This window comes from Corapipo altera, unplaced genomic scaffold (genome assembly GCF_003945725.1).
Source record: "Corapipo altera isolate COAL_440 unplaced genomic scaffold, ASM394572v1 101, whole genome shotgun sequence".
Lineage (NCBI taxonomy): Eukaryota > Metazoa > Chordata > Aves > Passeriformes > Pipridae > Corapipo > Corapipo altera.
Window position 1 is genome coordinate 1203088 of NW_020884984.1, and position 12677 is coordinate 1215764.

Genomic DNA, 12677 nt, shown 5'->3' on the forward strand with positions numbered 1-12677 from the left:
TCCCAAAGGCTACAGGAGCAGCCTCAGCTTCCTCATAGACCAATACCCACCTAAATCCTGGCCTCATCTGAGCACAGAGCGACCCTTTCAAGAACTGCTGTCACAAATCTATTTAGCTTTACAGAATCTGACCTACATCATTAGGAGCACAGGCTGTGTCTAGTAGGGAAGTCAAATACGGCATTTTTCTACTAAGAAACATTTGTTATTCTCATTTACTGTAAACAGCTAGTCTAGGAATTATCTGCATTTTCACTGTGTTTTAAGACATCACTAATAGAACCTAAGGAAAGCACTAAAAATACCCCACCATGCAGCTGACATCTCCCTGATTCAACGTGAGAACCTTCTGTGCTGGCTGAGAGCAGTGACTAACACAACTGCCTTCAGTGTGTGCTCTTCCATGAACACTGGCACGTACAAGAACTACTTTTTCCCAAATAAGATTGATAACTAAGGTAAGAAGATTTTCTTTCCCCTCCTGAAGACAAGTAATTCATAAGTTATTCAGGCATTGAGGGAACAGAGCAAACATCCAAAATTTGATATATCCAGAAAGCAGTAGTTGCTGGGAAAAAACAACTCCTGATTTGTATTCTAGGTCCATCAACTGGAAATGATTTTTTAAGAAAAAAACTTATTAGTGTTTCCAGGCTTCTGGTAAAAGTCTGTGGTTTTGCTCTGACAAAACAGCAAATGAAAGAAATAAACCCTAGAAAATTTCATGAACACCACCAGCTCAGAAACCACATGATGCTCTGTGCATTACAACACTTCAATATTGTTGTTACTTCAAATTAAACTGAAATATTATCCCAAGACTTCAGAGGGTTTAGTGGACACAGGATTCATAACCCTGTATCATGTGAGTATTCTTTAGTTTTCTCTAATTCTACAACCACCTACACTCACAGACAGTAACTAAAAATCTCCATCAAGAGAAAATTCTGGAGGAATCAAATGTGAGTAAAGTATCCCTTTCCATTTCTGACAAAGTGAGATTTGTGTGATGCTATTTTCCCCATTTTGACTAACACATCAAAGAAGGGAATCCAGAACATTCCAACTTACTGAACAATTTTTGGACATTCAAATATGTAGTTAGAATAAAGAGATGTATTAGAAAAAGAATTAATGACAAGTTACTAAACAAAACTATTTAAAGTACCACGCCAGCAGGAAAAGGTGCATTATAATCTCGTGGAAAATTTGCTTCTAAATCTGTTATTTTTTTAGCTAATGAGTAGTCCTAAAAATGAACCACAGAAATAGATAATGCAAACTATATCTAGGGTCAAAAGAAGTCTAAGTAATACAGTATATATTCATTAAAAATTGTAACTTAAATAAGCTTGTATTTAAGTAACTATGAATTATGTTACAGAAAACATCAGAAAAAGCATTTTATGTGCATCTGAATATACCAAGTTAATGGGCATTGTGATCCTTCCTAGTTTTCAAAATTCCTGATTTTCTTATGTCAAGCAGAAGTATAGTTTCCTACTAAGCCTAAATAGGCCATCATGCAAGTGGTACTCAAACTCAAGTTATCCAGTTCAAAAACTGTGGCTTTAGAGCTGAGAAAAAAAAAATAAACCCATTTCAAGCTCCTTTAACAATCTTTTATTTTGTTTTGAAATTAATCACTTATGTACATTTTGCTGCTTTTTACTGGATTTCATTATGTAGTTCTCAGCCTTGGAACACGGAATTTTTTCAAAATAAACAAGAGTTTAAGAACTAAAAGTAAGTGAAACATTGCTGATAACAGACTGTTCATCTTTCTGTGACTCCATCTGCACAGCAGCACAGTGGAGCTTGCACATTGACCATGCTCACATCACAGTGGGAAAAGAATAACACCAGTCCTTCAATTTAGAGAAACTCTGACAATCAGGACTTACTTTTCTCAGTTTCAGTATTTAAAAAGAATATATTTCCTGTTGCTTTCTGCACAGCTCCATGTTGGCATTCAAACAGGTTAACCTTAAGAAAACTGGACCATGATTTATTCACAAGGCCTAAGCTACCAGGCCAAATTTCAGATCTTCTTGTAGAAGGTGCATTTCTCTCCCAAGGATTCTTTGCACCACCACACCCCCCTCATCTAATGCCTTGTTTAAGATAATTCCAAATGTGCAAAGCAATACTCCTTTTACTGTTTCTTTGAGTAGGCCTATAATAAATAATTTATCTTGAAATGCATTCAGCTCCGTTTTCCTAATTTCAGTTCACCATTGCTAAATCCCCCAACCACCTCCTTAAACTATAATTCTATCCGTCCATACCATTTGATACTATTTCCTTCATAAAACGCTAATGAGATTTTGTGAAACATTCTGATTTTAAAACGTTGTGCCAGCTAATTTAACGCTTCCATCTAGAGCATCTCAAAGATTCAGGACGAATTCTTAAAATTTAGATTCCTATGAAATTATCATTTTTACTGTAATAAAAAGGTTTCTCCAGATTTAACTATCTGTTATTACTATTATTTTGGACATGACACTAACATTTAAGATGTATTTTACAGATCTATACTATTAATTTCTTGCTTAAATATATCACCTATGTGCAAGACTGTTTTCATCAGCTTAACACAGATTCTTCGAAGAAATTCAACAGTAATATCCTATTTTTTTTTGGAATCTAAACCAGACTTGAAATCCAAAGAACATTTTCCACAAAACATATGCATAAACAGAGACATACAGCAAAGTGGTTATTGAGGACCTCAAGGTACTAACAGGGCTGAGAACTCATCCTCTGGCACCAACAAGTCTTACACATCTATAAAACCAAAACTGTTTTATCAGCCACACTGAGGCATTCACTGGTCCATATCCAGAAGCTACTGTTGTTACAGTACCAAAATATTTAAAAGGTAAATAAATTCCAATAAGTAATAGAAACTTAATGCTCTAAGAAAAACAGCAATAGTCTGATTCGACTTTGTTAACTGATATGGGTGATAGTTCAGCACTGAAGTATCCCCTAATTGCAGATAATTAACCTGGATTGATTGAATGAGCAAGCCCAGGCACAGATAATACACCTGGATAGAACAGACTGTGCATTTTTTTAAGGGCCAAGGAGAGAAGGGTTCACACAGCAGTCAAGTCCACATTGTTTATGAAACTATTGAGTGAGACTGGACTTGGTTGTGGCCCCAGAAGAACTGTACTTGGGACCAGCTGCCAGTTCAGCTCAGACACAACAACTGCTGCCCTTAGAGCCTGGCAGTTCAGTTTTCCAGCTCTGATCCAGCCTCTCCCTCACCAGCTTGTTTATAAAGATGTTGTGGCAGCTCAAGGGAATTTAACTATTTTCAACATACATGAAATATGCAAAACATTTATGAATGGTTAATTAAATTCATTCTATATCTTGCTTTTTATACATCAAATTAACTATAAGATTTGTAACAATTACAGTCCACGAGCTCCACCACATACACATTGCATAGCTGTATTAACTATGTATCATACAAAATATCATAGAAGATACACAAACAAGGTAGCAAACCATCAAGGCAGCTGGTAATGCTGTGGCAAAATATGTTCATCATTGGGCTTTTGCAACAGTTTTGAACCTCTGAGGGAAAGATAAACACCTTTTCAACAGAAGCTAAAATTCAACTGTTTATCTTTTGTATTTATCCAATTATGAGTGCATCGAAGTTTGAAGAAGTTTGCTGAACAAAGTAAGTTAAAGATTTTATAACTGCAAGAGAGACCAAAAGAAAAAGATTTAGGTTAGAACTACTGCTCTGCAATGTACTTAACATCATCTGAGATTCTTCTAAATAAGGAAAACAAAGTCTTATGGAATTAAAGGCAGACTAGGAAAGTAAATATAAGCACAACTCAGGTGAACTGCAAACGTGAACTGTAGAAATTTCAGACAGAACTACTCAGGCACTTCAAGGAGCAGCATCTGTGATCAAAGAAATGAAACATCAAATCCTATAGGACTGACTAGCTGCATGAAAATGCCCTTTTGAATATTTTTCATTTCCACTACAGACATTGAAGTTCACATGAAATGCAGATAAGCACAATAATTTCTAAATTATTATACAAAACATCAAAAAAATACACATTCTCAGTTTTCATTAACATGATGCATTATTGCCATGACATTATAAACTATATTCAATATTAAAAGTACCAATTGTCACAAAATATTAATTTCATTGATTATATCTCCCACTATAACAATTTCAAATAAATCAGCTTACATAATGGAAGGGCAGCTAGGATTCCACTGACAACAATATACTACAAGTGAATATTTTCATAAATGAGGAAGTAGAATGACAGTTTGCCCTTTCCTCTATGAAATGGGGCTCTTTATATGGACACAGAGCCTTCAGTTGGAGTAGAACCTAGAAAGGACAAAAAATTCCTTCTGATCAATCCCTTTATGTGTTGCCGTGGGATTTATGGTGCTGAAAAAAATCTCCCGGAGCAGAGGTGAGATAAGAAAGGGTTTATTTGCCAAGGCTAAGATGTTACAAGACACGCGCCCCTGTGCCCGAGAGGTTCCATTTTATAATACCATCCATCCAATCCCAGATGTGTCCACCCCGTGGCCTTTACTCTGGTCCACCCCGGGTCCACCCCCTGAAAATGGGTCTGGGGTGCATTTCGGGACCCCCTATTCATCACCTTCACCATCATCAGAGCACAAAGGGTACATAGTTACCTAATTCTTGACTTCATTTTGTTGTTCAGGCCCTGATATGCTGTTCTGCCAACAATCTAGGCCTTGCCTTGACAAAAGACTAAACATTTCTGCTGTATTCAGGGGTAGGACTGATACAGGGAGCATAGAATGGGGTAAGAGGGTTAAGGAATGTGTAAACAAGGGTGCTACAGGGAAAGGGATGCTAGGGAGTGAGGGCTGTTGCTTTTTAAAATCTACCTATAAAACTTACAAGGCTTATAAATATTAGAAAAATAAAAAACCATTAGGAGCTTAAGGCATCAATGAAAATAAGAGAAGTTATCTTATAGTGGCATTCTGAGGAAATGGTCATTAATGGTGTGTCAGTCATTTTCTAGGTCAACACCTTCACTCATCTTTATTCCATTTTGCAGTCCTCTCACCTTGCTCTCCTCCCTCTCTTGCTTCAGGACATAAAGGGCCTTACATAGCCTGGCCAGGTAGGGGAAAACAGCACTACAAACTACTTGGTTAGCAGCAGAACTGCAAAAAGGATTGTAGGAGATAAACTCTTTGTGCTTTCACACAGCCCACACAAGCATTAGCTTAAAATATCACTGTAATGTATTTTTCAGTGTCACTTGCTGTTTATTCCACTTAATGATCCTTTTCATTTTCTCTTGTGTGTGCACAGACTTACAATGCTGCTTTAGTAACTGATGATGATGAGAATGTGCAGTCCGGTGGCAACAATTATTAGGCTAATAAATAATGTCCTGTATTGAAGCTATAACTGCCTTTCTTATGAATAGATTTAAAGATATTAGTATATTAGTCATGATATAGGCAGTTAAATACACCTAAATTCAAACTGTTGTTCAATAAAGTTCGTCCAACACACAAATGGTACAAACAAACTACTATGTAATCAAATGTGTCTAAGCTACACTTAACAGCTGGTCAACTAAAATCCATGGAAACACCAAAGAACCACTGCAGAACACATGGTGAGCATTCAGCAACTCGAATCGTCACACCCTTAGCCTAACACATTTGACATGACTTATTACTATCTACACGTATTATAAACTAACATTATAGTTTTACAGTAAGAAATACTCACAAAATGGAATTAAAAATAAGCGTGGTAAGGAAACACCCTATCACAGTCAGTGCCCTGAAAGCATTACCACTACTGGAGTCACTTGTTTCTGAAGTCACCTTCAGGTGGTGTTTTATCACTTGCCTAAAAGAGCCATTGGCAAACCACCATCTGGGGTAGCTCTAGGTTAATGCTGCTGGGAATAGAGCTGCAGTTCTCTTACCATTCCAGAGCCAGGGCTGTTAATAATTCAGGAGTACACAGCTGAAATAGAAAGTATTGAACTGGGGATAACCTAGAGATTCTGTTTGTTCCATCTAATAATGGCACAAGGGAACACCCTAATTTGTTGCTCTTTGATGTCTCTACAGACGGGAAAAAACCCCTTAAAACGTGGCTTTGTCTTATCTCCTATCCAAGTACATAAAATAACGTGCAACTTCCCTAAAAGCTTTAAGGCAGGATATGAGTTTAAAGGAAGAAGAATGACAGTGCTGTTGATCACTCCTCCAAAACAGGGGCTCCCAGCTGCCATGGTGGTTCAGCTGGCAATACGGGATACTCAGTTTAACAGAGCTCAGTTCCCCTCAGCTCACAAAGTGCTGGGGACAAATTAACTCCCTGGCCCGGGGTGGAGGAGCCTGCAGTGCACCACCTGCAAGGGCGCAGCACGATTTCCATCTCACAGTGTTTCACTGCTTCCCACAGACTGATCTGTTGCTTTGTAAAAATATGTTCTCTCGCACGCTGCCAGTCTGTCACAGAAACCCCTTCCCGACTAGAAAAAGCAGGCAGACAGAATCAAGGCAAGAAGAAAACCCACAAATTTTGGTACTTAACCAACTTTTATGCTCATTTTTATTTCAATATTATCTTGACTACTATTGTTGCCTAGCAAAAATCCATTTGTTGATTGTTTGTAACAGCTGCCTGCTAATAATCTCCCAGCAAGAGAAGGGTAAGCCTTAGTGTGGTGATGGCTGAACTGGTTTCAGCAACAAGTCTGGAAGAGAAAACTCGAAATATCCATCTGCTACTCTGTCCTTGTTGGAAAATAATCCCTTGGATACTGGTGAGTCACAGGGACACAGATAAGCTTGGAGGAGTGAGGGGAAAGCTATACTAACAAAATGTAACAAAGAGTGCGCATCCCCTAATGCTTCCAAGTGGCTTCACACCTCGACCTCGTCAAAGCTAAGCAAAAAGGTTTGTGTGTTATCCCCCATTCCTGTTTTTTTTTTTAAAATCAGTATTTTCCAATCCAGAGGAGGATCTCCAGGAGGTAATTCAGATATGATAAAGAAACAGAGGACACCTGGTGGTGTTTAGTTGTCAGCATAAACAAACAGCAAGCCAGCTCAGATGGGTGTGCAGCTGCACCAGCAACAATTAACGTAATCCATGCTTTAAATAAATAAAATATGAAGCGATGGAGAACCTAAAATAGTCTAATCACAGAAACACACAGAAATTTAAAACAAACAATATGAGCTGCTGATTCCAGATGCTGCCACTTCTTTATGAAAATTGCTCTTTATTTATAAAGGTTACAGGCAAGAAGTAGCAACTGCATGTTCAGAGGAGGTGCCACCTCCAACAGGCACATACTATGGAAAAGTAGGACAGAATCGCCACTACTCAGAAACAAAAGGACACAAAGTTGTCAGTTTTGCTGGAGAAAGATCCACAGAGGCAAAACACAGATATGAATGAGCCCATCCTGGGGCAGCAGCAGCACCCCAGTGAGGTACTCAGCACCCCCCGAACCACAGCATTTCTGGTACCGTGGAGAGGAACCACTGGGACTGACAGACTGTAAGTATTCAGATTTCCATATTAACTTAGTGACAATGTGGGTTTTTTTATTGAAGATGGTGTTATTAAGATACTTCTGTGAAGATCCAGTCCTGGAAGATATGATACATGTCTTGGAATTCAGACACTAAGCAGAGTCAGTGAGCCTCCTTCATTTGAAGGAGCTGGAGAACACAGAGGCAAGGTAGAAACAAAAAACACACTTGCATACAAGTTTTCTGCTTAAAACTAGACTGGTTTAAAAATCTCGACAACCCAAAACAGTTGGTTTTAACCCACATCAATTCCCCAATCTGTTCTGATGTGCAGCCACACAAACACCTACACTGATACAAGTGGATAGAAGAAAACTGCTCCCCTCAACAGCAGTGCTGGCTAAAACCGCAAATCCAACTGAAGACCTTCTGGTGTTTGCAGACTTTGTTACCAAAGTCAGCCAAGCAAAAGTTCCACTGAAACAGATTAGAAGCCAAGTTCAAAATCAGTACAACACATAAGATACCTCCACATAAACTTTCAGATCAGTTCTGAATTTTGTCCCAGTTCACAAGCTATTAGTCTCAAAAACTAACTGTGCTACTGGAAACAAAACCAATTTAAATCTTAGTAGTAGATGCAAGAAGCAAACTTTAAATTTAGTCTAAAATACGTAGAAGACAGTCAAGGAAGAATAGCAAAGAGCAGAGTTGTAGGAAAGTTGGAATATAAGGGTTTTAAATTATATGAACAAAATCCACCTTGGAAGCCCCAAGGAGAGGATTTGAGCTGGCAAGGTCGAGATGGACAATTGTGCAATATTCAAGCAACCTTTTCCCCAGATTTTTTTCTAATACACAAATACCCTCTCAAGAATTTGCTTTGTTACCTTAATTTTTGATATCAGTCAACAGTAGAACTTCACTGAAGGGTTACCAGTCTGTTAATTTTCAAACAAGCTTCCCCTTTTTTACTTGCTCATTAGAATAAGTGCATTCTAGGTCAATACCATCCATACCAATATCTATAAAGACCTTTAGCTTCTATTTTGATTTAATGAAATTAGACTTCTTTATAGTAGCAAAGAAGGTATTTTGAAAGCCATAAACCATAGGAAGATAAAACGTGATCTTTGGGAACCAGATTCAGGGAAGCACAAAATCATGAGAGAACAAGACACGCTTCAGTTTCCTGAGCCACTTTTACGCATTTAGCACTCTCATCGAGTTCAGGCAGGTTTATTATGTAGGACTTAAACATTCAAACTAAGCCAGGCTCAGCACGAGGAGAGCATGAGACAACCCTGAGCACAACCAGGATGATTAAACGCTGTGGTCTTTGTGTTTGTGTTCCACGGGGAATGCGTGAAGAACTGCAACGCTGGTGATAATTTCTGAGGAAAGCCTTGGAACAGTATAAAACATGAATAAAAAAGATAAATAATAATTAAAAAAGGCAAGGAGGAGGAAAAAAATAATCAAAGAAGATGCACAAAATTGCGAGGACCTAAAAATATTAAACTGAAAAAAGGGTGGTGGAAGACGAAATGCGAAACCCACCTGCTGAACATCAGCTCGCTGAGGGGAGCCCTGAAGGAGCATTGAGAGGCGCCCTGAGGGGACCCCTGAGGAGACCCTGGAGGAAGCCCTGGCCGTGTCCCCGCCGGGAGCCCTGGCCGTGTCCCCCTCAGCGCCACCCGGGGCGGGCCAGCCTGTGCGCGGGGCCGAGCCCGCCATGCCCCCGCCGGGCTGCAGAGGGCGCCGTGGGCGCAGCCCCTGCTTGGCCGCGGCCTCGCCTCCCGCCGCGGGTCCGGCGTGCCCGGTCATGGCGCTGCCGGTGCTGTCGAGCTCGGCCGTGAAGTTCCGGCGAGTCCTGGCACACTTCCCGCAGGAGCTCAGCCTGGCCTTCGCCTACGGCTCGGGGGTGTTCCGGCAGGCGGGGGCCGCGGCCGAGCACGGCGAGGTGAGCGCTCGGGCCCCGCGGCCCTGTGCTGGGCGTTCCGGGCACCGCACTACCTGGAGCCGCCTCCGGCCCTGCGGCTGCGGCTCGTGTAAGGGAAGGGGCGAAGATCCCTGTCCCTTACGGGATATTGTCCGGTCCGTGCCCCGGGCTGCCGGGGAGGGCCCAGGGTGGTCCCGGCAGTGGGTTTGTCAGTGGGAGGGGCTCGGGGTCCCCTTCATTCCTGTGTGTCAGGTGCTGCTATGCACCGTATGAGGGCAATTGAAAATATATTGCCACACTGAAGTGGCAGTCGCGGGGCTTCCACATCGCTTGGGGGTCAACTGCTTGGAAATAATGTTTCTTTTTATTTATTTCTTATGTTCGAGCTTTTAAAAATTGTTAATCAGCAGTATTGCTCGTTATTGGCTTCACTTACTAAGCAGTCTCCACAAATGTGACTTTAAATGTGCCTCGTTTTCTTTAAACGGGGATAACAAGAATTTCAGAGCTCTAACAGCATCTCATTGTCACACAAAAGAATAGGAAGAAAGATTATCTTTTTAGTGGTATTAATGGGTTAGCCGAGATGCTGCCCACAATTAATAAGCCACAGAGAGGCAATCCTAGTGCATTTGAAGCAACATCACTCCAGATAGTGGTGTGTTGCAGGTATGAGTTCCAAGCTTTTGTGCTGTCAGTGTGCAGGCAGTGTGTGCATTGGTTTCTCCAGAAGAGCAGTACATACACTGCACACTAGAAATCTTTGGAGTTTGGATTGTTTTGTTGTCAAAAGCAAAGGAATATGCTAGAAATGCACTTGTTGCCAGCTCTCAGGTGCCTTTATCTGCCCACATCCCCCAATTCACGGCCTTGCAAGTTGCCAAAAGTCCTGTTCATTAGCAGTGTCAGCTGTTCCGCTGAGCTGTGAATTAAGGTGGTGGAGATCTTACACTTGCTCTTCTGTTTTGGAGGGTTGAAATTTGGTCACAACCAGCACAGGAAAATTTTGAGTAGTCTTTGCTAAACGGACAAGAAAACACAACTTTATCTGAATCTTTAAACTGTATCTGACTTTAATACTTGTGTATTAGGCTTTATTCTTATATTTTTCTTGTGACAAATTATTAGCTGGAAGTTTAATACTACGTATATCTTAGATTATTATGATTGTGTATATCTTAGGTTATTATGATTAACATTGGCTGCTTCTTGACGTGTAACCCCCAACACTCTGCTCCTCGTCCACAGAACAATATGCTGGATTTCGTATTTGCTGTTGATGATTCTGTGACCTGGCATATGATGAACTTGTTAAAGAACAGGAGTCATTATTCCTTCCTAAAATTTTTTGGGCCAAAACAGATAACTAGTATGCAGAGCTACGGAGCAGGAATTTACTACAACACTTTAGTGCCATGTAATGGTAGGGTAAGTATGATTAGTCTTTGTACAAGTACAAATTAAGTAAAATATTTGTCTGTGTGAAGTATTGAAATGATTAGCTTAAAGCAAATTTCAGGAAGCCAATCTTGTAGATTGTAGCTGTCGATTAACTCATGGTATCTTCAATATTTCTGTCTCAAAACTGCTTCACAAACAGCATTTTAATTAAAAAGCAAACAGAGCAGCTGCTCTTGCGCCTTAAAAGTTTGAGCAATGTTTGGAACTTAGAGCTAAAGCGCTTCAGAAACTGTATTTATATTCCTTATTACTCGCTGTCTGCCAGCTTTGGTGGTGGTACAGTGTATTCTGGGAAAACAGGCCCTTAACTTCAGCAGTGGACCATGTAGTAATAGCTAAGTGGATTCTTACTGTTTGTTTGGCATAAAATGCAAATTGCAACATAGCAAGTTGGAACTGACACCTATGTTCTTTGGTGTTGGCAATCCTGACCTGTGAGGCTTGGGTGTAATTCTACGTAAGTGGTCCAGCAAGTGTCCAGCAAGTTGTAGATCTCTGACAAACTATTTCTTGAGTATTTTCAATATCATAAAGGATACTGTGGATTAATCAAAATATTGTAACACTTGGCTGGAAACTTTATTGCAGCTTTGATTCTAGAAAAGATCTTAGAGTTCCAGGCATTCCATTTTTCCCAGAAGTTTGCATGTAAGTAGGAATTTTTTCTTTTACCTCCTCTGTTAATTAAAACATGAAAATGTTTTACAGTTTTTTATTGGAGGTGTGTGTTCTTTAGAATGAATGACAGTTATGTCAGGAAGTAGTAAGTTTCATGTAGTGAAAAAGGTATAGGTATGTTTTTTCAAAAGCTTTTATTTTGCTTTTTTCCCAGATGATAAAATATGGTGTTATTAGCACTGATACCCTGATTGATGATTTATTTCACTGGAAAACCCTCTATGTCGCTGGGCGCCTACAAAAGCCGGTAACTGTTTACCTGTTCAGTTTTTTGTCTTGAAATGCAGGAAATTACAGGGCTGGAAAATGATCAGTTGTAGTTTTAACTTTATCTGTTAAGGATATATCGGTACTGAACAAATAATGTGCCCAGATTCAGAGGTGTAGCCCTGGAGGGATAATCTCTCAGAAAGGAAGTGAAATGTAGTCCTTAATGACATTCTGTGTGATGTGGAAAACCCGCAAAGGTAAGTATGTTAATAAAAGCTTTCTGCCTGTAGTAAATCTTGGGTAACTGGACTATATTAATGAAAAGTCCCTTTAATGTTAATTGTATTCTATGCCTTTCATAAGAGACTATAGGGGTCACCAAAATTTAATGTGGGTAAATAATGGAAATCTTTAAAGGTGAAAGCTGCTTTGCTGTGCAGTTACTGTCTAGTGCATTGTATTGTTAAAGTATTTATAATTGAATGAACTATGGGTTAAACACGTGTGTTTTTCTCCTCCGTGTTTGTGTCATAAAAAATAGGAGGTGTTTGCTTTCCCCAAGTGGTTTCAGCAGATGGCAGCAGGGCTGAGGAAAAATTTGTTAAGACAGGAGGGTGAGAAGGAGAGGAGAACTCTTCAGGTCTTAGAACAGAAGTTAATTATGCTTTTAACTAAAAATTTGGAGTGAAAGTTTGAATAGATTGTCTCAGCACTATTGGCTTTTCTCTATCTCCAGAGACGTATTGTAGCATGATACAGGTCAGAGCAGCTGTTGTCTCTGTAAATAGTGAAACTTAATACATTGAGAAAAATAACTGAAGGAAAA

General features: G+C 39.8%; 1 protein-coding gene across 8 annotated transcripts in view; it reads left to right on the plus strand.

Moving 5' to 3' along the window:
* The first annotated feature begins 9298 nt into the window (after positions 1-9298).
* TAMM41 (TAM41 mitochondrial translocator assembly and maintenance homolog) overlaps positions 9299-12677 on the plus strand; it is a 28332-nt gene continuing 24953 nt past the window's right edge. For 2 of the 8 annotated variants that reach the window (XR_003531386.1, XM_027666025.1), the window contains exons 1-3: positions 9304-9523; positions 10751-10930; positions 11796-11888. Coding sequence is in view for 7 of the 8 variants with exons in the window: in XM_027666025.1 (XP_027521826.1) it covers positions 9386-9523; positions 10751-10930; positions 11796-11888 (411 nt within the window). In the remaining variant the exon portion in view is untranslated. Of the gene's footprint in view, positions 9524-9565; positions 9755-10750; positions 10931-11795; positions 11889-12677 lie in introns of those variants that run through there. The other 6 variants (XM_027666022.1, XM_027666024.1, XM_027666023.1 and 3 more) reach the window with 6 other exon arrangements.